The 26,869-nt window shown below is 36.2% G+C and overlaps 2 protein-coding genes across 2 annotated transcripts in view; both read right to left on the bottom strand.

The window, feature by feature from the left end:
- Positions 1-8,208, bottom strand: part of LOC121389177 — a 65,843-nt gene extending 57,635 nt beyond the window's left edge. Inside the window, exon 1 of the mRNA XM_041520783.1 lies at positions 8,056-8,208. The gene's annotated coding sequence lies outside the window, so the exon portion shown is untranslated. The remainder of the gene's footprint in view (positions 1-8,055) is intronic.
- Positions 8,209-17,682: 9,474 nt separating this feature from the next.
- The window catches only part of LOC121389434 (centromere protein N-like), a 36,918-nt gene continuing 27,731 nt past the window's right edge, over positions 17,683-26,869 (bottom strand). Inside the window, exons 7-9 of the mRNA XM_041521062.1 lie at positions 24,369-24,441; positions 21,825-21,955; positions 17,683-19,075 (exon numbers count right to left, since the gene is read on the bottom strand). Of these exons, the coding sequence (XP_041376996.1) occupies positions 18,806-19,075; positions 21,825-21,955; positions 24,369-24,441 (474 nt within the window). The 3' untranslated portion in view covers positions 17,683-18,805. The remainder of the gene's footprint in view (positions 19,076-21,824; positions 21,956-24,368; positions 24,442-26,869) is intronic.

Raw genomic sequence — 26,869 nt, 5'->3', positions numbered from 1 at the left:
ACGCAACGAAAGCCTCTTTATGATCACACAACTTAATAAGAAAGAGGGGCGGGACGTAGTCCTGTGGTAAAGCGCTTGCCTGATGCGTGGTCGGTTTAGGATCGATCCCCGTCGGTTGGCCCATTGGACTATTTCTCGTTCTAGCCAGTGCACCACGACTGGTATATCAAAGACCGTGATATATGATATCCTGTCTGTAGGATGGTGCATATAAAAGATCCCTCTCTCTGTGTGTTTTGGGCCTAAGACTATATGAAAACAATTACGAAAATGTTTGACATCCAATACCCGACGATTAATAAATCAATGTGCTCTAATGGTGGTGTTAAACTAATTAGGAGAGCCTACCTTTTATTTGTTTTAGGTTGGGCTTTTATATTCTTGGGGGTAGGGGGGGGGGGGGGGGGGTCTTTTTTTTTTTCCGGGTGTTTTTGTTTGTTTATGTTTGTTTTGTTTTGTTTTGTTTTTTTTTTTTTTTTTTTTTGTTTTTTTTTGGGGGAGGGGGGTTTGGGGGAGGGTTACTTCAATATGACTGGTTTATATCAACCATATCATGGTTGTGTGTGTGTGTGTGGTGTGTGGGGTGGGGGGTGGTAATCACTTTTGGGATAGCCACTGTGCATGTAACTGAGAGAATGAAATAAGGAAAACCGTGGTACTGGAGGTCAATTAATTCATTAGTAGCACCGTCATGTCTGTATAAAATACAAATATTAAATATCAGTAATTAATATGGGAGTGACTGCCAGTAACACGGTTGACTTCGCAACAATATGAATGAGGACTTTGGTTGCCGTTAGTGTCGGTGTTATCCTTATTTCTTTCCATCACTATATTCTTTAGTGGTCAGTGATAGTGAAGTCAGTATGGTTGTCTGACACGTTGAAGATGCGTACTCACTCTGGGATGGAGTTGTGACGGGGATCCGAACCCAGTACCTTATTAACCACACCTGTTAATTTATAGTTAGTGTGTATTTTAGATTTTTAAAGACACGCGGGTACAGAACACAATCTACTGACCATTCGATTTCAGGCTGGTAGGTACCGGGTTCGCATCCCGGTACCAGGTCCAACACAGAGCGAGTTTAACCAGTCAATGAGTAGGTGTAAGGCCACTACACTGACCTCTCTCTGACTAACAACTAACTACTAATCCACTGCCCGAGACAGATAGGCCAGACAGCTAAGGTGTGTGTCCAGGACAGCGTGCATGAACCCTAATCGGATATAAGCAAGAAAATAAATTCGAAAGAGCACACTTTTTGGATTTATCAGTCACGCCACCATGGTTTTGTTTACTTTATAGCCTTCACGGCTCAATGAAATTAAATACTCGTACACTAAAGGACACCAGACACCAATATACGCGTAGTACACAATGGACTCGTTTACCGGCATCTAGAGGTCCACTTATATGAAACATCAAGCCTTCGAGTACCGGTCCATAGGTATGGATATAATGAGATTTTTTTTCGGCGATATATCGCGATGTTGGTAACATTTATCACCATACGTATCAAAAGTAAACTTTGTTTTATTTAACGACGCCACTAGAGCACATTGATTTTTTTATCTTATCATCGGGTATTGGACGTCAAACATGTGGCCATTCTGACACTTCATCTTGTATCATGTATCTTTCTATTTTTTCCCTCGAAATATTGTTGATTTTGTTGTAAATAATATCTTATTTAACGTATTGTGATAAAGGATACCAACATTGCGATATCGCGATATATTACGATGCAAAAATGCTCATAATACATATCATGACATGATACGTATGGACCGGCCTCGGTGGCGTCGTGGTTAGGCCATCGGTCTACAGGCTGGTAGGTACTGGTTTCGGATCCCAGTCGAGGCATGGGATTTTTAATCCAGATACCGACTCCACACCCTGAGTGAATGCTCCGCAAGGCTCAATGGGTAGGTATAAACCATTTGCACCGACCAGTGATCCATAACTGGTTCAACAAAGGCCATGATTTGTGCTATCCTGCCTGTGGGAAGCGCAAATAAAAGATCCCTTGCTGCATGTCGTAAAAGAGTAGCCTATGTGGCGACAGCAGGTTTCCTCTAAAAAAAATAGTGTCAGAATGACCATATGTTTGACGTCCAATAGCCGATGATAAGATAAAAAAAAATCAATGTGCTCCAGTGGCGTCGTTAAATAAAACAAACTTTACTTTCGCCCGATTGTCCGACGTCATATAACCGTACACAAAATGTGTTGAGTGCGTCGTTAAATAAAACATTTCCTTCCTTTCGCCTGGTTGATGCGAACTTCAGGTCAAAGTTCAGTCAGGGAGCGGGATGTAGTGGTAAAGCGCTCCCTTGATACTGTCGGTTTGGGATCGATCCCTGTAAATGGGTCCATTGGGCTATTTCTAGTTCCAGCCAGTGCCCCACGACAGGTATATCAAAGGCCGTAGTATGTGTTATCCTGTCTGTTTTGTTGAACCACACCACTAGAGGACCTTTGATTTTTTTAATAATCAGCTTTTGGATGTCAAACATTAGGTAATTTTGGCATATAGCCTTGGAGAGGAAACCCGCTACATTTTTCCATTAGTAGCAAGGAATATTTTATATGCACCAAGTGCCGCACTCCGGTAGATGCAGAAACCCACACACTATTACTGATCAGGAGTAGGGAGAGACGTAGCCTAATGGTAAAGCATTCGCTTGATGAGCGGTCGGTCTGGGATCGAACACCGTCGGTGGGCCCATTTCTCGTTCCAGCCAGTGCACCACGAATGGTATATCAAAGGCCGTGGTATGTGTTATCCTACCTGTGGGATGGTGCATATAAAAGATCCCTTGCTGCTAATCGAAAAGAGTAGCTCATGAAGTGGTGACAGCAGGTTTCCTCTCTCAATTTATGTTGTGGTCGTCCATAACCTCATGTCCGGCGTCATATAACCGTAAATAAAATGTGTTGAGTGCGTCGTTAAATAAAAACATTTCCTTCATTTTTCAGCAGCAGGCTACGTCGGATAAAATACCTGCTTCGCGAACCGCGGTGCTTTAAAATACCCGTCGTTAGTGCATGGAAAAAAAACTTCACTTTTGTATTATCGACCCATGGTGCATATCGGGGTCACACCGGGGTCACATCAGGGCATACCTCACTCGTCTGGTTGAACATTGTAACAGTCAATGACCTGTAACATAACTGCTTCTACTTTGTCACTAATTACTATTCTAACCAACATTGAAACACCTCTATTAAATGGTTTGTTTTTTGTTTGGGGTTGGTTTTTTTGTGTGTGTATTGGGTTTGGGGGGGGGGGGGGGGGGTGGTGTTGTAGTAATAGACGTAGTATAGTTAGTAGTACTAAGTAGTAGTAATAGTAGTAGTAGTAGTAGTGCTTCAAGAAATATTAAAACATCTGTTTAAAACTTTGGGGTTTTGTTTGGTTGTTGTTGTTTTTTTGGGGGTAGTAGTAGTAGTAGCAGACGTAGTATAGTTAGTTGTAGAAATAGTAGTAGTAGTTGTTGTTGCTGTTGTAGTAGCAGTAGTAGTCTGGTTGAACCTTTTAACAATCAATGACCTGTAACATAACTGCTTCTGCTTTGTTACTAATTACTATTCTAACAAATATTGAAACATCTCTATTAAACTTTCCAGATAGCACACCACAGTTGGCCCAAAGTTGGCCCAACGTAAACCGTACCGCTGGCCCAACGTAAACCGTACCGCTGGCCCAACGTAGACTGCCAATATTGGCACGTGGTCATTTTGTCCGTTGGGGCACACACCTTACTAATAAAATTTCAAGCAGGCTGCCTTAAATGTTCAATATCACTTTGTAGATGCCAGTAGTTTTTAATTATAAATTGTATTATCCCCACATCAGAGACAATGTCAGGCTTAGGAAGCCCCGAATCACTGCCTTCCAATATGCTTTTAACGTCATCAAATATATCAAATTAAACAAATATATAATATAATCATAGCATTCATAAAGATATGTTTAGATTTTTGAAAAATAAAATAAGAAAGGAAAAACAGTGAGAGAGAAGAGGGAGATAAAATGCAGGTATCATTTTGTTCAGTATCGCGTCGTGATTTGCTACACAAGTATTAGAGATCGCTACACAAATTTAAAATATTAAACAGTAGTTGCTAATCAATTTTCAATCGACAAGAAATACCACTAATCAAGATTTTGAAAACAAAATGTTCCATGGAATGATAAGATACCGAGATCTTAATAAGATTTTAAAATTATTTCGTTTTATTGCTTTATTTTGCTTCTTTTTTTTTTTTTTCTTTTCTTTTTTATTATTATTATTTTGTTTTTTTATGTCTGTTTCCAAATAAGCTGGGATTTCTTTTTCTATTATTTAAATACAGAATTATTAATTAAATTTATTATAATTACATTTTTTTTCTATTTAAAATTTCCTTTGTAAAATATTTATTGCATAAGATCACATCGATGGGTGAAATTTTATATGGAATTCCCTCAAAAAGTACTAATTAGGAAAGTGACGTGTCACACACAAAACAAGGCTGTAACGCAAGTGGCGTGCCTGGCCAATGCCAATCTAATTAAAATTAGCTCCACTATTACATGTGGATCTAACACCAGCCAGTTGGAGCTCATGTCCACCAATCAAAACCTTACTTGCAGAATCCTGCCAGTAATTTAAAAATAATTTGAAAACATCCCGAATTATCCTGAGGGTATACGACATGTTTCGTGTTAATTACGAATGCCTTAAAACATGTTTTATTTTATAAAATAAATAATTTGTAATGTAAAACTGAAGACTGATTTAGTTTTTTTTTTATTCTATAAATAAATAAATAATTTTTAATGTAAAATTGAAGACTGATAACCCACCCCGTACGTATTGTTATGGTTCGCTGTACTGCGGCCACTAAAATAGACTCGCCCGATATTTTTAGAATTTGTATGCTCCCAAATAACGTTATAAAAGGCGAAGTGTGATTGGTCAATATTTAAATTATTATCGACCTTCAGACAATGAAGTTGTCTAAGAACGTGGTGATTTCTCCCCCCCCACCCTGGGGGCTGTGTTGCGTGTACTTGGCCCACTAGTCAAGTACCGCATTGACATTGGGGACACGCAGTTGTAACCTTGAGTTTTAAATCAAGAGGAGGAACCGGAGGCAGGTTCTGCAAGTAAGGTTTTGATTGGTGGACATGAGCTCCAATTGGCTGGTGTTAGATCCACATGTAGCGATAGTGGAGCTAATTTTGGCTAATTAGATTGGGCCCAATGCAATCCTTTCCATCCTTTGGAAATCCTTTGGAAATCAGACTTTTTTCGGTGGGTCCAAACAATATTTTAATACGGAAGCCAGTTAGTGCCACTTGAAAGTGAGATAACTAACTCGTAATTACGAGATAACTTCACACTAACCTTCACATATACTCAAAAAGTAGGGGAACTCTAATAAGAATTTACAATTGTCAAAATTGTAAGGATAATTAACTGTGGGGAATGGTTATATGATAATAGTGAATTAATTGGGAAAACATTACAACCGGTGTAGCATTTAATTTGCACTCCCCAGTCATTATTATACGTATAATTTGCATTCCCCCAGTTATTATTATACATATAATATACACTCCCCTTCAATTATTTGCACTCCCCTGGTTATTATTACAAACATAATATGCATTCTTCACTACTATGTTTAAATATTGAATACATTAATTGTTTCTTAAAAGAACTTGGGATTGATAATAATTTAAGTGCTATTCAATGAATATAATCTACATTCATTATTAGACCACTATCGGTCCCAACCGGAGGGGGTTGTAGGTTTCATCTTCGTATTTTTGTCTTTCCATCTGTCCAACATAAAGATTTCTGGGTGGGGGTTTTCACAATTCCTCGAGATATTGCGCTAAAATTTTGTATATAATTTTATCATGTACCATTACATATCAAGGTTGATTTTCATGACGATTTTCACATTTTGACTGAATTGTGATCCTTGAACTTAGTATACGGAAATTTGTTTTCCAGACTCCTCCCCCACCCTACCAATGCCTCAGTGTACTTAGTTGAAATTTTGCGTATAGATTTATAGTGTACCATTACAGATCAAGTTTGACGTTCTTGGTGATTTACCTATTTTTAACAGAGATATGACCCTTGAAATTAGGAGATAGGACAATTCGTTTTACAATGCCTCAATATATTGAGCTGAAGTTTTGTATATAGCTTTATCATATACTATTATGACTTTCATAATGATTTACCAATTCTTATGGAGTTATTGCCCCTGAACTAAGGAGATATGACAAACAAATTCGATTTTTTTGTTTTGCAATACCTCAACATATTCAGCTGAACTTTTGTGTGTAGCTTTACAGATCGTTTGACTTTCATGACGATTTACCCATTTTTAGCAATACCTCAATATATTGAGCTGAAATTTGGGTTATATCTTTATCATGTATTATTAAAGATCAAGTTTGACTGTTGTGACCCATTTTACAGTTTTTTAGCCCTTGATCTTAGGAGATACACACACTTGTTGGGCCCTGTAGAGAACATGCATTGCTTAGTAGTACTCTCAGAATGCTTGTTATACATATAATCTACACTCCATATTCATTACTATTCACCATTAATATGCATTCCGCATTCATTAGTGTATATATGTACACACCCTATTCATTATTATACATATAATCTACACAACAGATGCATTAGCATACACTTCACATTTATTATAATATATACAATCTACACTCCATATGTTTTATTAGCATACACTTCACATTTATTATAATATATACAATCTACACTCCATATGTTTTATTAGCATACACTTCACATTTATTATAATATATACAATCTACACTCCATATGTTTTATTAGCATACACTTCACATTTATTATAATATATACAATCTACACTCCATATGTTTTATTAGCATACACTTCACATTTATTATAATATATACAATCTACACTCCATATGTTTTATTAGCATACACTTCACATTTATTATAATATATACAATCTACACTCCATATGTTTTATTAGCATACACTTCACATTTATTATAATATATACAATCTACACTCCATATGTTTTATTAGCATACACTTCACATTTATTATAATATATACAATCTACACTCCATATGTTTTATTAGCATACACTTCACATTTATTATAATATATACAATCTACACTCCATATGTTTTATTAGCATACACTTCACATTTATTATAATATATACAATCTACACTCCATATGTTTTATTAGCATACACTTCACATTTATTATAATATATACAATCTACACTCCATATGTTTTATTAGCATACACTTCACATTTATTATAATATATACAATCTACACTCCATATGTTTTATTATGCACATGATTTACACAGTTTTCTTTTATTATTTATACAACCTACACTCTGCATTCATCAATATAAATGTATTCTGCATTCCACAATTATGATTATATATATATGATCTACACTGCACATTCATTACTATACATATAATACGGAATGTGTTGTCTAGATTAAGTGTATAATAATGAACGGGAAGTGCAGATTATATGTATTGTAAACAATAAATGTTGAGGGTAGGTTATATTTACATAGTATATAGTAATAAATGGAGAGTGCATATTATATGTATAACAATGAATGGAGAGTGTATATTATATGTATAATAATGAGTGCATATTCTAGAGGAGTGCAAATTAAATGCTACACCGGTTGTAATGTTTGCCCAATTAATTCACTATTATCATATAACCATTCCCCACAGTTAATTATCCTTACAATTGTAAATTAGTACTAGAGTTCCCCTACTTTTTTAAAGAGTATATGTGAAGGTTAGTGTGAAGTTATCTCGTAATTACGAGATAAAAATTTGACTTTCAAGTGGCACTAACTGGCTTCCGTATTTTAATGTTTCTCCTTATTGAAAATAGAACGTGTGATAATGTAGCACACTAGTAGGTTTCTAAATGCATTATTACACCAGGATGCTAGTGCTAGGTGCACATTAAGTCAATAAATAATAATTGTCTTACTTTCTACGTCCGTTCGAACTAGGATGCCAGCGAATCGCACACGAGACTCGCGCAGCGCAAGAGCTTGTCCGTACCCCACCTGATAATTCCACAAGTTTATTTCACACACACACACACACACACACACACACACACACACACACACACCATGGTTCATACAGCCACTCACCACTAAAATTCAAGGCCTTTTTAAGGCTTTTTCAAGTCAGCAAAAACCTTTTTCAAGGCTCCTTACAAATCATATTCGGATAACCACTTGCGGTTAAAAATAGTTGTCCCCATTATTTTCAAGTAATACCTATTTTTAAAACAGGAAACACTGGCTTCTGTTGCCTCCATTTGCACACATGCTTTCGGCATGTTACGGCACGGAAATTACCGACTGTCAAAAGGAAATAACTCTTTATTTCATACCGTGCAAAACAATTTCGTCATCGATTTTAAAGTAACTTTCCATAGCCTCTATTAGAAATTCGCGAGAAACAAATAGGCAGAGTTACGTCCCCTAACCACTTCCGGTGCGTTCCGCTTTCTTCTTGATAGCCGATGGCCACAGTTTTTTGTGAATGTTCTGCTGTGATTTATGCATGCCAGTCCCTGGCATCATAAATGTCCCCACCTATGCTTTAAAAATAAAGATTGATTACGGGAAACGCATTTTTCATTATTTATTTCTGAGCCGCTTGTTTTTTAAATACAAAAATAGTATACCGGTATTTTAGTTATTTCCAAAAAACTTTTATTTTTATTATTACGTCAAACCAAACTTAAATTATTTACAAAAACAACAAAACATTTGTGTAGGATAGGACGGACTATATGTAATATTCCGATCAAAACAGTCCCCTTCCCCACGTGCTACATTATGTTTGTTTTCAGTGTAATTCTTGGGACGCATGACCCGACCCCTCCCCTAAAAACACCACTAGCCAGTCTAGACTTCCTCTACACAATGTCCTGTACATGCGCCTGTTTGACTAAATATTTCGTTTATCAAAATATCTGTGTAAACATATTTATGTTAGTCTTGCATGCTGATTATTTAAGGTTAAATGAGAGAGAGAGAGAGAGAGAGAGAGAGAGAGAGAGAGAGAGAGAGAGAGAGAGAGAGAGAGAGAGAGAGAGAAACTGTTTATTTGTGGATTATTATTTTTAAATATATCAAATAATAATAATTATAAGTTTATTAAAATATATAATTCACTACATATGATTATCTACTAAATTCAAGGGCTTTTCAAGGCCTTTTCATGGCTATTTTCAGTTTCAAGACCTTTTCAAGACTGAACCTCAAATTCAAGGCCTTTTCAAGCCTGTGCTAACCTTGCACACACACACACACACACAGACACACACACACACACACACACACACACACACAGACACACACACACACAGACACACACACACACACACACACACACACAGACAGACACACACACACACAGACACACACACACACACACAGACACACACACACACACACAGACACACACACACACACACACACACACCAGCTGCAGTTTGCAACACGTTCTGCTCTAAAACCAATGGTACAGCTGGTTCTTTTGCAGAAATGTTTCTGCAGTAAACCAGAAGGTCACTGTCCAGGTAAGTATGCGCATTTTTACAAGGATTACAACTAATATCGTGGGCAGAATAAAGGCATGGTGAAAAGCTTCATGATAGCTAATTTTGCCCAAATATCTCAATTTGAGGATTTGCTCCAGACCTACCCACCCACCCCCGTACGCTTATTACTTGTGTTTCCGTATATTGGTTTATCTTGTCTGTGGAAATGTGTACCTAAAACATCAACTAATTGTCGCTTTATCGGTAGGCATAGGGTATCTGGTGACTTCGGGTTTTCTCGACCAAGAGTCGAAATAACGATATGTTAAACACCAAATAATCATGTTAAACACCAAATAGCCATATGTTAAAACACCAAATAGCCATATGTTAAACACCAAATAACCATGTTAAACATCAAATAGCCATATGTTAAACACCAAATAGCCATATGTTAAAACACCAAATAGCTATGTTAAACGCCATATGTTAAACACCAAATAACCATGTTAAACACCAAATAGCCATGTTAAACACCAAATAGCCATATGTTAAACACCAAATAACCATGTTAAACACCAAATAGCCATATGTTAAACACCAAATAACCATGTTAAACACCAAATAGCCATGTTAAAACACCAAATAGCCATATCTTAGACACCAAATAGCCATGTGTTAGACACCAAATAGCCATGTGTTAGACACCAAATAGCCATGTGTTAAGACACCAAGTAGCCATGTGTTAGACACCAAATAGCCATATGTTAGACACCAAATAGCCATGTGTTAGACACCAAATAGCCATGTTAAACAACAAATAGCCATACGTCAAACACCAAATAGCCATGTTAAACACCAAATAGCCATATGTTAGACACCAAATAGCCATATGTTAAACACCAAATAGCCATGTTAAACACCAAATAGCCATATGTTAAACACCAAATAGCCATATGTTAAACACCAAATAGCTATGTTAAACACCAAATAGCCATATGTTAAACACCAAATAGCCATATGTTAGACACCAAATAGCCATATGTTAAACACCAAATAGCCATGTTAAACACCAAATAGCCATATCTTAGACACCAAATAGCCATCTGTTAGACACCAAATAGCCATGTGTTAGACACCAAATAGCCATGTGTTAGACACCAAATAGCCATGTTAAACAACAAATAGCCATATGTTAAACACCAAATAACCATGTTAAACACCAAATAGCCATACGTTAAAACACCAAATAGCCATATGTTAAACACCAAATAACCATGTTAAACATCAAATAGCCATATGTTAAACACCAAATAGCCATATGTTAAAACACCAAATAGCCATATGTTAAAACACCAAATAGCTATGTTAAACACCAAATAGCCATATGTTAAACACCAAATAGCCATGTTAAACACCAAATAGACATATGTTAAACACCAAATAACCATGTTAAACACCAAATAGCCATGTTAAACACCAAATAGCCATATGTTAAAACACCAAATAGCCATATGTTAAACACCAAATAGCCATGTGTTAGACACCAAATAGCCATGTGTTAGACACCAAATAGCCATATGTTAGACACCAAATAGCCATATGTTAGACACCAAAAAGCCATATGTTAAACACCAAATAACCATGTTAAACACCAAATAGCCATATGTTAAAACACCAAATAGCCATATGTTAAAACACCAAATAGCCATATGTTAAACACCAAATAACCATGTGTTAGACACCAAATAGCCATGTGTTAGACACCAAATAGCCATGTGTTAGACACCAAATAGCCATGTTAGACACCAAATAGCCATATGTTAGACACCAAATAGCCATATGTTAAACACCAAATAGCCATATGTTAAACACCAAATAGCCATATGTTAAACACCAAATAGCTATGTTAAACACCAAATAGCCATGTGTTAGACACCAAATGGCCATATGTTAAACACCAAATAGCCATATCTTAGACACCAAATAGCCATGTGTTAGACACCAAATAGCCATGTGTTAAGACACCAAATAACCATATGTTAGACACCAAATAGCCATATGTTAAACACCAAATAGCCATGTTAAACACCAAATAGCCATATGTTAAACACCAAATAGCCATATGTTAAACACCATAGCCATGTGTTAGACACCAAATAGCCATATGTTAAACACCAAATAGCCATGTTAAACACCAAATAGTCATATGTTAAACACCAAATAGCCATGTTAAACACCAAATAGCCATGTTAGACACCAAATAGCCATGTGTTAGACACCAAATAGCCATATGTTAGACACCAAATAGCCATATGTTAGACACCAAATAGCCATATGTTAAACACCAAATAGCCATGTTGAACACCAAATAGCCATATGTTAAACACCAAATAGCCATACGTTAGACAACAAATAACCATGTTAAACTCCAAATAACCTAAGTACAACAATGTTCTCAGGTGGAAATATTGAATACCTTTTCAATGAAACAAAGGCAGATAAAAGTTCACTTACGGGTACTTTTGGCGTCTCATTTTTTACTTACAATTTTAAATGTTGCTATTTTAACCATATTTGACCCATGAGCCTAAAATTGTCACTGAAAGTGACAAATATCCATATAGTATAGGGTGTGAAATATGTTGCAGTGCCCATACTTAATTTAGTAGGTTTATCTATTGAGGAGGTGGGGGGGGGGGGGGGGGGGACACCAGATACATGTATATGTATACAAGTTACACAGAATCGTTGCTTCTCCGCTTGGAAACCTATTCGGCGAGAATACTGTACATTATATACATAAACACCGTACCATGAAAGTGTGGCGAAGCAACCATGGATATCGAAATCTTGGCTTTTCTTTTTATATTTGTTTTGTTTTGTTTCCAGTACTTTCCCTTGCGTACCCTGAGCGTGGCTAAACTCCGCGTTAATACCGTGAAGCTCTTACTACGAGATAGTGTCGTACTCTGTCCGACATTACGAGGTTACTGGACGTACGCACGAAGGGCGAGAATCCGAGAACAAAGCCGTGTACTAGTATATTAAAGAATGGACGAAAGAATCCAATTTCACGTTTTCATTCACAGTTAATATGAGGTGAAGTATACAACAACACAATATCAACACTACTCGGGCTAGGCCTTGGCCTATAGAAGGTTCATACAATAATTGCGGATGAAAGTGGGAAACAGTAATTAAAATATACCAGCAATTGAGGACGGGGTGCGGGTATTTATTCATATGCTTGTATTATACTGCCTGTGATGCAGGATGAAACCAACATCAGAGGCGGATCTGGAGGGTGTGGGGGTGGGTAGGGGGCCCGCCCACCCCCTAAATTTTGCGATAGTTATAATTTTATTATATATTAATTTTCATTTTTTTACGATCCCCTTCTAAACCTCTCCCAAAGTTCCCTTGGCATTCCACCTCATGTCACTGGCCTCCCCATAAATGGATTTTGTGGATCCGCCACTGAACATAATCACTTAATCGAACCAAAAAACGTGCTCCCACTTTATAAGCGAGATTGACGCCTCTAGTGTAGTAGAGTTGTGACCTATAGTGGTAAAATAGTGCAAACTGTGATACTAACATGAAACTTTGCATGCAGTTAGGCCATCATGTGTAGAGTAAAACTTGATATAGGACCAACCTGGCAGTGACCCCTATTGGCCACGTGACGTCACAATTCAAAATGGCAACCAATTATCCGTTTCTGATTGTATCACATTTAAAAGTACAAGCTATACAATATTAGCTCCAATGACAATATAATAAATTACTATTTATGTTCAGCTGTTATATATTAATCATTATTTTTAAAAATATATGAATATACTGTTAAAAGAAGAAAAAAAGAAATGCGTATAATTACAAATGTCCTGTATATAATCCTTACCGTGTTAATTATCATATGATACGAATTAAAACACTCTTTTTTAAATTCTGATAAAGTACCTGGAAATCAGATAAAAAAATAGTGGTCTTCTATTTCACACTATGACCTAAAAGAACACAATTTATTATCATTTTCATTACCAAAAAAGTTGGGGATGATCATCTGGACATTTGGACGTATTTCTTATGTGTACAGAAAGCCAATGAGAATAGCTGGAATGGTCTAATTTAAAGAATACGAGTACCAATGTTTCCATCGACTCTTCATACATATGGAAGGTGGATACCTGTAGATCCACACAAACATCAATACGGTTACCATTAAGTCAATAAACGTGGATCAATATACGTACATGAGGTATATTATCCACCCTAACCAAAATACAAATGTCTTCTGTTTTGTGAGATTATGAGTAACATGTTTTCTTCTGCACATTTTAACGCGAGGCAGCTGTGATTTGATTAACCCTACTGATTCTGGTAAACGTATACTGCACGAATAAACCTTTCCACCACAGTTCTGTTTGTATCCATATTTGCTTTAATAGTTGCATTGGATAACACGTCGATCCATGCAATATCTTTTTATTTGCAGTATGTTCTTGATGATTAATTATGGAGATTTCCACTGTATTTGTTTTCATAAAGTGGTATCAGTGCATAGCATTCATCCCAGGAAACAATGTAATCAACATCAACTCTTCATTCCTCAAAATCATGTATTCATGTTAAACCATTCGTATTCTTCTTCTGTCTACTGACTGGTTGCTTGTCTGGGGTCTCATAGGACCATTGGTAGTTAATGCCAATATTTCTTTTGATATTGGCTCTGCAAGTAAAATGTGATTGTCACCTCTAAGGCAATCAATCTTCATCACATTTGGACTTATTTTGATTTGGATTATCTGTGGAAAGAAAGAAAGAAAGAAATGTTTTATTTAACGACGCACTCAACTCATTTTATTTACGGTGGTTACGGACCACACAGATTTTGAGAGGAAACCCGCTGTCGCCGCCACTACATGGGCTCCTCTTTCCGATTAGCAGCAAGGGATCTTTTATTTGCACTTCCCACAGGCAGGATAGCACAAACCATGGCCTTTGTTGAACCAGTTATGGATCACTGGTCGGTGCAAGTGGTTTACACCTACCCATTGAGCCTTGCAGAGCACTCACTCAGGGTTTGGAGTCGGTATCTGGATTAAAAATCCCATGCCTCGACTGGGATCCAAACCCAGTACCTACCAGCCTGTAGACCGATGGCCTAACCACAACGCCACCTAGGCCGGTAAAGGTAGATAGAAGGAAAGACAGATATATGTATAGGGGGTAAGGATATATAATGTGCCATGTTCACGACTTCAAAGTGCTAAATAGCCCCAATATCAAGTTAACATGATCTCCTCAAAATATGAGCATACGAAATGGGCAGTATGATGGCAGCTTTATCGTATCTGGTTGAATTGTAAGGCCACACTATATTGGGATAGGAATGTCCGTGTCATTATATGAAAATTTGTGTATTGGGTTACCATGAGATCTGACACTGTTTAATATTTGGATCACGAATCATATTCACTAATGATAGAAATGTGCATGGGATGACAGTATCTGTCTTACTTCACTGAATAAATGGCTTGACAGAAACATGATTTCCAAACTATTACTGCAATATAGAAATATGTATTAGTTCAACAGAATAAAGAAAGAAAGAAATGTTTTATTTAACGACGCACTCAACACATTTTATTTACGGTTATATGGCATCAGACATATGGTTAAGGACCACAGATATTGAGAGAGGAAACCCGCTGTCACCACTTCATGGGTTACTCTTTTCGATTAGCAGCAAGGGATCTTTTATATGCACTATCCCATAGACAGGATAGCACATAACACAGCCTTTGATGTACCAGTCGTGGTACACTGGCCGGAGTGAGAAATAGCCCAACGGGGATCGATCCCAAACCGACCGCGCATTACCACCGGGCTACGTCCCGCCCCTTACACACCTTTCACGTACACATACTAAATGAAGCCACGGACCAAAGCTGCTACTTACTACAAATAATTACACTAATACATGTATTAGGATTACAACTAAGGGCTGTTCCAATACTGATCCCACAGGGGATTATTAGTATTTTACACCGGCCTCGGTGGCGTCGTGGCTAAACCATCAAACATAAGGCTGGCAAGTACAGGGTTCGCAGCCCGGTACCGGCTCCCACCCAGAGTGAGTTTTAACGACTCAATGGGTAGGTGTAAGGCCACTACACCCTCTTCTCTCTCACTAACCACTAACAATTAACAACTAACCCACTGTCCTGGAGGGGTGTAAAAAGTATTTTATTCCTAGCCTGTCTGCTGTTAAAGAGACCATCTTGAGTTTGCTGCACTGTACGATGTTTTTGACTAATACAATTTTTTAACCACTTTTATTACATATATTATATATTTTCTTCTTTGCAGTATCAGTATCTGTATATTCAAGGTGCTTCTGATGGTCCTCATATTTATAAGTAGCCTAAACTGGATTTGGTTTCCAAATAATTTTGTATGTACAAAAAAGATTATATTAGAATATAAAATGACATTTGACGAAGTGCAAACATTAGGACGATCAGAAACACGTTTAATAATACAACCGCTAATGTTTTATTTAGAAAAGTATATTTAATATTTAATTACAGTCGTTAAAAAGTCTCTGTTGAGCGACATCATCTTAACAATTGCCGAAAATTCAGTATAGTTCTTTTAACTTTCTTTTTTACCTATACACATTATAAATTAAAATATCAAACAAAACCCGCCGAGTGATCAATCTAGAATAGCCCAGAGATCAGGCGTTCTAGCTATGCATGTTCACTGTTGTGTGTTAAACAAGGTTCTTACACTTTAAAATAACCCCATAAAATTCAAGGACATTTTCAGGACATAAAATCTTCAACCAATGAATGTTTTTATAACAAATTGTTGTCTGAATTTAGACAGGTTATGAGGATAACAAAAGTTAAGATGTGAAAAAAACATAAACCACCACATTTTTGACTTAATTTCCAGGACACAATAAAATTTAATGCTTTTTCCAGGACATTCCAGGCGTGGAATTTAAAATCACAAAATTCAAAGACATTCAGGAATTTCCAGGATGCGCAACAACCCTGTTAAAGATAATCATGGCAGTCATATAATGCGACTTTGAAATATATATCTTTTTTATGTGTGTTTTTTTTTTTTTCAGTTAACCACCACTACCATATGATAACAAGTCTTACACATATTTTAAACACTTATGAACGCATTAATATTCTTATTACATTTATTTTTGTGTAGTCAAGCATAACATTTCCATTAACAAGTGGTATATGATGACGACTACGTAGCTTGTTGAAGCATGCAGTAATTTAATATTGGTGTCAACTTGCCTTTAAGTACCAATAATGAAGGAACAGTTGAGGCAAGACTTTATAAATAAGCTAATTAGTTTACATGATCTAAACATTTACATAAAAACAGTTTATCATCTTAGGGTGCAATAAAATTAGCTTCATCAAATCTCCTACAAGTGCAGTGTTATGTTCACATACACATTTTTCTGGTTTTTGAAAAGACAAATTTTAACGGTAATGACTAAAGAAAAAATTAAACTGACTTAAAGGCATATTGGCACAGACAACTGACCAATGTAATGGTCTAACAAAGTATTACCTGAACAAAAATAATTTGATTTGTCCCTAAATGTACTTTAGTCAACCATCTTCATAACCACCATGCTCCATTTATTAATGACATTTTGTAAAAATAATTGAATGATGGCAATTCAAAAACTAAAATTGTCTAGACATGGATTTCACTCCATCATGGTTCAGTTAAGGTGATGCGATAGCTAGATCTGGTTTCCAACAATTAATGTAATTTTTATTTATTATCCATTTTTGGAGAAATAAGGTCCTTAACTCCGTCACAGTATGCCTTTAATGCACTTGTCTTTTAATTCCATAATACTAAGCTAGGCTAAAGACTTTTGAAATTGTTTTCCCCCCTCTCCCCCATGTTTTCCACCACGTGTATAGGCATCTTTGATACCATTACTTTGGAGATGGAATCATGTACATTTTACAACATGAAACATAGAACATATCAGAATTAACAGAATACAAGTTTATTGATAAAACACTATAAACAAACATTATTTTAAAACCACTTGCATTTTGGTCCTGTTTTGAGTTAATTAGTACCAACAGATGGATCAGTCATGCACTGAATGCTGTATTGCCTGTTGTCTTTATATAGTCTATATTGAGTAAGCATAGCTAGGAAACAAATGTGGATCAAAAACAGAACCCTGCCTAAAACACGAAAATTTCCCCACCTGCCATTTTGCTTTTTTAAGGAATATTCTTCAAGAGGGGTGCAAGGCTGTGACAGAATCTAAAAACAGCGTCACAATATGCGCTAAGGTATATAAACATTGCATTAGTGTTAAACATGTCAAAAACATCATTCCACGTCTCTTAAAGAATATTCCAATAAAAATGAAAAAGGCAGATGGTGAAAACTTGCATGTTTTTTTTTGTCTTAGGAGATCTCAATGAAGTCGATATAGGTGACATGATTACATTTTAGTATGTGAAATCTGTGTCACAGTGACACTGTAATGGGGTTTTTTCACGATATGTGTCTGGACAAAATGTGGAGAAAATCTAATGGTAACAAAAGGCAGGAGAATATTTAATTTATCGTAGTGGTTAACTATGTGGTTCAGACTATACAAAACAACACCATGCACTCGTGTAAATGGCACATTACAATTTTGACATTTTTGAATTAATGACACTAAAACTATATAATGTAGTATTGTTTAATCTGTAGTTACTTATGACAAGTACTTTTTAAAATAGCAAAACATGGCACTTGCAAAGTTAAAAATGGACTTCAAGAAAATCAGAACTTGTTTATGAATAACCAATCAAAGCACACAATGACTCTGTAAACAGATCCTGGATTTTTCTAGAGAAAAACTTAAAAACAAAACACCCAGTGTTTCAACGGATATTAACAATAAACATGTATTATATATTTAACTCAGACGCATAAAGCTGACAATGATATTATATCCCCTCCAAATTAAAATGAAACGAGATGATTATTTTCATCCATTAAAACAGCAGATGTCTTTCTGTATTTCGAAGTTTGGGAAGGGTGTGCACACACCAGGGTACAAACATCATCCCCCTCCTTGGATCTGCCCCTGACTCATCACTGTCAGCTATCTGCAAGGTGTTTCCATATCTTTATCGTGAGTGGTCTGTGATGACTGCACGCTTTGTTCCGTTGGTTTTTCAGACAGGACGATGAAGTTCTTGGCAAGGGAGCTAACTCTGTAGACATGATTTGGCATTGGCCACCTGGCGAGTCCCGCATGTGCAAGGTTGCGAAGACCTTCTAAGACTGATGTTCCCTCAAACGTCACTGTGTTCTTGAACGGTTTTGTGTTGGCCAAGGAGGCATCGGTGTTACCTCGGTAATTGATGTTTAACTAAAAGATAAAAATGGTCAAAAGGAAAAAACAGAAAAGAAAAAACAAGAAAAGAAAAAAGAACAGAAAATGTTGGAAAATGGAATAGAAATATTTAGTAACACTCCACCAACGGTTATTATGTGCCAAATACAGTGCATCCTGTTGAAGTAGCTACCTCTATTTAACAACTACCTGCCTATTTCAATATAACACAAAATCTGGAATAGCTGTATCAACAACAATTCCAAATGTATTTACCAATATACACGTATTGCTTTATGTTTCAAACTTTTTATAGGTTTTATTACCTAGATGCAATTCATGTGAGTATATTAGTCCACCTTATTTCAATGTCCTCAAGCTCAGAAACACGACCTTTAACATGATTGGTTTAGTTTTATCAGGCCTCTCCCTATCGGTGGTCCCATTGGGGTATTTCTCGCTCTAGCCAGTGCACCATGACTGGCACATCAATGGCTGTGGTATGTGCTGTCCTGCCTGTGGGATGGTGCATACAAAAGATCCCTTGCTACTAATGGAAAAACGAAGCGAGTTTCCTCTCTACAACTATGTCTGAATTACCAAATGCTTACATCCAATAGCCGATGATTAATAAATCAATGTGTTCTAGTGGTGTCGTTAAACAAAACAAACTTTCTTTGTCAGGCCTATGAAAATTGTGAGAATGGTCGATTCATTCCCACATCGCTGATGCAATCTAATTTTGCAGAACCTATTTTACATTCACACATTAAATTAACCCTTTTGTAACGTGACGGTGTGCAGCGCCCCGATACTTAAATAACATCACTGACGTGACAGTGCCCTGCATGCGGCTACCGGCCTCGGTGGCGCCGTGGTTAGGCCATCGGTCTACAGGCTGGTAGGTATAGGGTTCGGATCCCAGTCAAGGCATGGGATTTTTAATCCAGATACCGACTCCAAACCCCAAACCCCGAGTGAGTGAGTGCAAGGCTCAATGGGTAGGTGTAAACCACTTGCACCGACCAGTGATCCATAACTGGTTCAACAAAGGTCATGGTTTGTGCTATCCTGCCTGTGGGAAGCGCAAATAAAAGATCCCTTGCCGCCTGTCATCAAAGAGTAGCCTATTTGACGACAGCAGGTTTCCTCTAAAAAACAGTGTCAGAATGACCATATGTTTGACGTCCAATTGCCAATGATAAGCTAAAAAATAAATGTGTTCTAGTGGCGTCGTTAAATAAAACAAACTTTACTTTACTTTTGCATGCAGCTATTACTATACCTTCTATAACTGCCACTGTCTGTTGCATAAACACCCCCAATATTTTAATGTGCATACACCATAATGTGATCAATTTGTGTATGACGTATTTATAGACTTACTCCTATTGTAAGTGAGGAATTTACCACAAACAATAGCAATAGGGTACTTTTCCATGTTGACAAGTTCGCTGATCAAGGTATCGGTAAATACTGTGTCTAAAATACACAGTATCCAAACTCTGATGCCATATACAGTCAAACGTCGTTATATCAATGCTGAAGGGACCGGACCAACATGCTCGAGATATCGGTAGCTCGAGATAAACATAACAGTTTCCTGATGAAAATTACCCCAAACCAAAAAATACGGGTTTTTTTCTTTCTTTTTAATGCTAGATTCAACAGTCCCCTCAGAAGTGCTGGGATCTTCAACAAGTGGTTCATCTTCTGGCATATTTTACGTTTAATTTTCTGTTATGTGTATCGATTCATTTATAATTAAGTGGCGGAATTTAAGGAAGAAGGAAGAATGAAATGACATAAAATTAATACTCGAAACCCAAGTTAAAAAGGAGTCATTTTACATGTATTTTTTTTAATACTTCGAGAAAAAAACAGGAAAGTGCACCTAGGGACACCAAAATATGCTCGAGATAAGCCTTGTAATTGAGATTAGCATGCTCGAGGTAACAGTGTTTAATTTCATAACATTGCATAGGAAAATTGACGGGACCGGCACTTAACCTCAAGATATGTTGGGTACTCGAGTTTACAGAGGTCGAGATAACAAAGTTTGACTGTACCTTTATTAGAATCACTTTTTAGTGCATTTATGAGATTAAACTTACATGTCAATGACTAGTACAAACGCTACAAGAAGAAACCTGATACCCTAACTGAAAGCAGGTCACAGTCTTTCAGATAAGCGCATCAGGTTTCTTCCTGTAGCGTTTGTACTAGTCAACATCATATATATTTTATACCATAAGTGAACTAAAACATGATCCAACTAATGGTCTGTGGCATCAGATATAGGAAACTGTATTTTAGACATAGTAGACCTACTTACCAACCCCTTGGTCAGCGAAATTAACAATTTCAACATAAAACCGGTCAGGCCTAGACATCGGCCCCACTATGAATTATATCCAATGAAGTGATAAACTACTTTTGAAGTCGTTTAATTTGTTTCCTTTATATGCTGTTGTTTACGAAAAAAAACAAAAAAACTTTAGATACATAATTTCACTCTCTTTACAAGTTACATGTATAGAGAAATTAGATGATAATAGCGTGCCAACGTAAATAAAGTAACCCTGCTTCATGATGTCACAAGGCTCAGTCCACGACGCCATTCAAGCACAGACACAAAAAGGTTATGGACAAGTTACATGGACATAGCGGTTATGTAACAAGGAAATGGGTCACCTGAATTTGTTTTTGTATCACTGATAAATGTCCAGTTCTCAGAGACCTGTTTCATTGCGGGTGTTGTTGTTTTAACAGGGGATTTGTTTACCTGGTATCTCAGTTTCTCCAGTACAGGTTGTTCTAGTGTACCCAGCTTGTCATTCATGTCTTCTAACTTCCTCTTCTTTCTTAGCTCCTCCTCATTGACAATCTGACAGTCTTTACCACCGTCATCAGACACTGAAAATATAAATCAGTCCTCAATCTTTACCACTGTCATCAGATACTGAAAATATAAATCAGTCCTCAATGTTTAACACTGTCATCAGATACTGAAAATATAAATCAGTCCTCAGTCTTTACCACTGTCATCAGATACTGAAAATATAAACCAGTCCTCAATATTTACCACCGTCATCGGACACTGAAAATATAAATCAGTCATCAATCTTTACCACTGTCATCAGACACTGAAAATATAAACCAGTCCCCAATCTTTACGACTGTCATCAGACACTGAAAATATAAACCAGTCCTCAATGTTTACCACTGTCATCAGACACTGAAAATATAAACCAGTCCCCAATCTTTACGACTGTCATCAATCAGACACTGAAAATATAAATCAGTCCTCAATCTTTACCACTGTCATCAGATACTGAAAATATAAACCAGTCCCCAATCTTTACGACTGTCATCAGACACTAAAAATATAAACCAGTCCTCAATGTTTACCACTGTCATCAGACACTAAAAATATAAATCAGTCCTCAATCTTTACCAGTCATCAGATCCTGAAAATATAAACCAGTCCCCAATCTTTATGACTGTCATCAATCAGACACTAAAAATATAAACCAGTCCTCAATGTTTACCACTGTCATCAGACACTGAAAATATAAATCAGTCCTCAATCTTTACCAGTCATCAGATGCTGAAAATATAAACCAGTCCCCAATCTTTATGACTGTCATCAATCAGACACTAAAAATATAAACCAGTCCTCAATGTTTACCACTGTCATCAGACACTGAAAATATAAATCAGTCCTCAATCTTTACCAAAGTCAATCTTGATTTGTCATAGAACATAAAGCTATGCCCAACATTTCATCTCAATATCTTGAGGCATTGCAAAATAAATGTCTTGAACAACAAATTTTTGTATCTCCTAAGTTCAAGGCCATAACTTTGTCAAAAATGGGTAAATCTTTACCATGGTCATCAGACACTGAAAATATAAAACCAGTCCTCAATATTTACCACTGTCATCAGACACTGAAAATATAAACCAAAGTCAATCTTGATCTGTGATAGAACATAAAGGTATGCCCAAAATTTCATCTCAGTAGCTTGAGGCATTGCAAAACAATAACACATTTTTGTATCTTCTAAGTTCAAGGGGCATAACTTTGTCAAAAATGAGTAAATCGCCATGAAAGTCAAACTTTATCTGTAACAGTAGCCTACATCAAAAAGCTATATCCAAAATTGAAAGCTCAATATCTTCAGGAATTGCAAAAAAAAATTCAGTTCAAGGGCCATAACTCTGAAAACATGTAACAGTAACAATACATGATAAAGCTATACACAAAATGTCAGCTCAATATCTCAAAGCATAGTAAAAAAACCATGTGGAAAACTATATGTGGGACAGACGGACGGACAAAAGGATGGAGATGAAACCTATAGATCCCTACAGTTGGACTGGAAGGGTACTAAAAATAAAATAAAATCATGAAAACAAGAAAAAGATAGCAGCAAGTTAAAACCATGAATATAATTTAACAATAACATATTAATGCTATACAAAATAGTATGAGCAAGTATTTTCTATGGAAGTAAAGATTTTTTATTTATTATTGATCATATTCTCTTACCTGAATACCAAACCTGACCTCTCACCAAATGCATTTCCAACTCCCCAACCCCCAGGTCTAAGGAATGTTCTGATTATCCCAACAGCCACCTTGTTTTCAGGTACAGTAGGTAAATGCATGAGAACATGGAACATTTCATTCACAATCTGCTATGCAAGTTTCAGATATCACTACATAATTGTAAAACGTTAAATAGAAGTTGCTAATCAATTTTCAACTGTCACTGATCACAATTTTGAAAGCAAAATATTACTTGAAGACACCCACCCCCACCAAAAAAAAGAAAAAAAAGAAAACACACCCACTTTAAACTGAGGTCTCACCACACAAATGTCATCTGCCATTGAAACCCATGTTGAATTGCCCAACTTCAAATGAAGATTGCCAACAGAAGGGGTTCTCACTGGCACTAACAACATACACCATTGCGAACATACATTACATAAGCATTTATTTTCACTCCATCTGGCTGTAGTACCGGTCCGAACAGGTGGTTCATTAACCGATTCACTCCAGCTGTCATTTGCGCTATACACCCATGTCCCAAAAGGTCAATGCACAATATTACAAAATAACATGGGCAAAATACAACCAGAAGGCTTACCATTAAACACACATATTGTTTTAATTCTTCACCATTTCCTAGAAGTGAATATGTGAACCATAACTTGTGTCACAATTAGGAACTATAGTGGTCCGTGATCAATGAACTCTCACCCGGAAGTGATCTGTGTAGTGAGACCTGAGACTGATATACTGTAGTGGATGACTAACCTTTCCTCTTTTTAATTTTCCTTGACAGTGGGTTTTCAGTTTCCTCTCTCTCTCGGTAGTTTCTAAAGGACTCCTAAAACAACAAAATACAATATTGAAAATAAGCTGCAATCAAAATTCTCCATCCTAAAGGAAAGAATGACCAATCATGGTTTTAATAAAGTTGTATGTTTATGGCTTCATTGTATCAGTGTGTATTGTCAACTGCATTGATACAGTAGACATCATTTCTATTGACATTGTCAATAATAATACAATACACATTACTTTAGAAGTGTTCTGCCATAACCGGATTAGGTGAAGACAATTACACAGAAACTTACAGTCCAGATAGTAACTAACAAAAACAGTAGACTGGCTTGTCAAAGAAAGAAAACAAAACAAGATGTCAGAGGCTTCAAAATTCACGACTCCATGGCATTTGCTGTACTGTCTTGTACCTTTGATGTGATGCCCCAAAAATGCCAGATACTTTACAGCTATGAATAATCGTGCCCTTCAACAAATTCAATGTTCCTCGGTAGTGTTTGTATACAGTTTCTCAGTCATGTATTATAACGGAAAAATCAAATGTAACAAATGATAAATTACAGTTGAAAAGAAAGAAAAAAACCACCTGTGAATTGCTAAAAGTTTTAACGTGTCGTACAGTTATGAAAAAACAAGTGAATTGCCGAAACAGATTCCCGCGGCTCAATTTGTTTCTCCAAATATAAAATACCTACAAGAAAACGAAGGCTGAAAGAAATGGAAAAACAAAGAAAGGAAGAGGTAGAAAAATTATTATTATTGTTATTAGCTATTAAAGTAGACCTGTGGTTATTGATATTGTTCATGACATAAATTATTTTAATGTTTATTATCGAACGGACCCATGCTAAAATCACCCAAATTACTTTATTCGTAATTAATTGAAACACTGAAATAAATATGAACTGTTTAATTGTTTTGGTTATTCTTGAATATTCCATTTATTAGCCATTCTCAGCAGTTCATATACATTAACTAATAATATATATTCGGTACTTGTCAGAGCAGTAGCCAACAACGAAAATTGTACGGCTTCTTCTAATGACCTTCACCTTTGCATACTGAAAAAACCCCACCACAATGACCTGCTGCTCTATGCATGTGACATTCGAGAAATCCTTGATTGTTTTGTTGAGAGTGCATGTGTTGTTTTTAGAAAATAAACTGAAAATGTACGAGATAAGTGGAGTTAAGCGTATACAATATATTTTCCTCTGTAGGCCTACAGGACTTGGCAGCTTGTAATTCCAACAAACTTGTTATCATGCCGTCATGTGATCTTGTAGGTCACCAATTACCGTGGTACCTAATAAGTCCACGGGTTGCTGATTTCTATTTCAAAGAGATTTAAGTCATGTTCATAATCCATTGAACATTCAGGCGTGTCTAGGCTGGTCCAGTCTCTGACAACGCCAGTGATTGAATCTAGGGCTTATAGGAGACAAGTATTGAAGTGATATCAAGCAGTGGTACAAAAACAAAACAACCAACAATGGCAAACAGTCATTTAAAAAATCAAAGCATCCAAATTAATAATGTAAATTGTTTATTTGGTATACCAGTATTCCCCCCACCCCCAACTAACATATTTTTTATTGTTTTAAGTATATGTACTCTATAAATGCTGAAAACATACCAGTACTTCACAAAATAGGCCAACTTGTCAGTGTTTACATTTTTGTGGATAAAGTCACATGACAGAATGGGATTTCCCTGCACAGACACAGACACCCTAATTAAATGGGTCATTTGGGTAATCCTCTTATATAATTATGTTTGTTGGAGAAAAAGTTGTAATTGGGGTGGGGCGGTTAAATATAGAATTTACAACAAAAATAATGTAAAGATTAAAATTAAAAAAACCCAAATGATCTGGTTTGAACATTTATTTATTTATTTTTATTTGAAATAATTTAAAGGCATACTAGTACTGTCAAGGATTTAAGATCCTTATTTCTCTAAAAATAGATAATAAATAAAAATGACATTAATTGTTGGAAACCAAATCTAGCTATTGCATCACCGTAACTGAACCATGATGGGAGTGAAATCCATGTTAACCCTCTTGACAATTTTAGTTTTTGAATTATGTACCATTGCCATAATTCAATTATTTTTACAAAATATCATTAATAAATGGAGTATGGTGGTTATGAAGATGGTTGAATAAAATACATTTACGGACAAATCAAATTATTTTTGTTCTGGTAATACTTTATTAGACCATTAAATAGGTCTGTGACAATATGCCTTTAACACTGAACATTTCAGCCTTTTTCCTAAAGCTTTGATTTGATTGTTCTGAAACTTCACACACAGATTCTCTGGTAGTCTCTACATTATGTCTTAATCTCTCTCCACCGAAGTCTGGTTCAACAACAATACTAAAACAGTTAAAGTTTGTTTGAACGACACCACTAGAACACATTGATTAACTTATGAATGACCAATTTAACAGAATCACAGGTAAA

The sequence above is a fragment of the Gigantopelta aegis genome, chromosome 14 (assembly GCF_016097555.1).
Source record: "Gigantopelta aegis isolate Gae_Host chromosome 14, Gae_host_genome, whole genome shotgun sequence".
Classification (NCBI taxonomy): Eukaryota; Metazoa; Mollusca; class Gastropoda; order Neomphalida; family Peltospiridae; genus Gigantopelta; species Gigantopelta aegis.
This window is presented reverse-complemented; position numbering and strand designations above follow the sequence as displayed.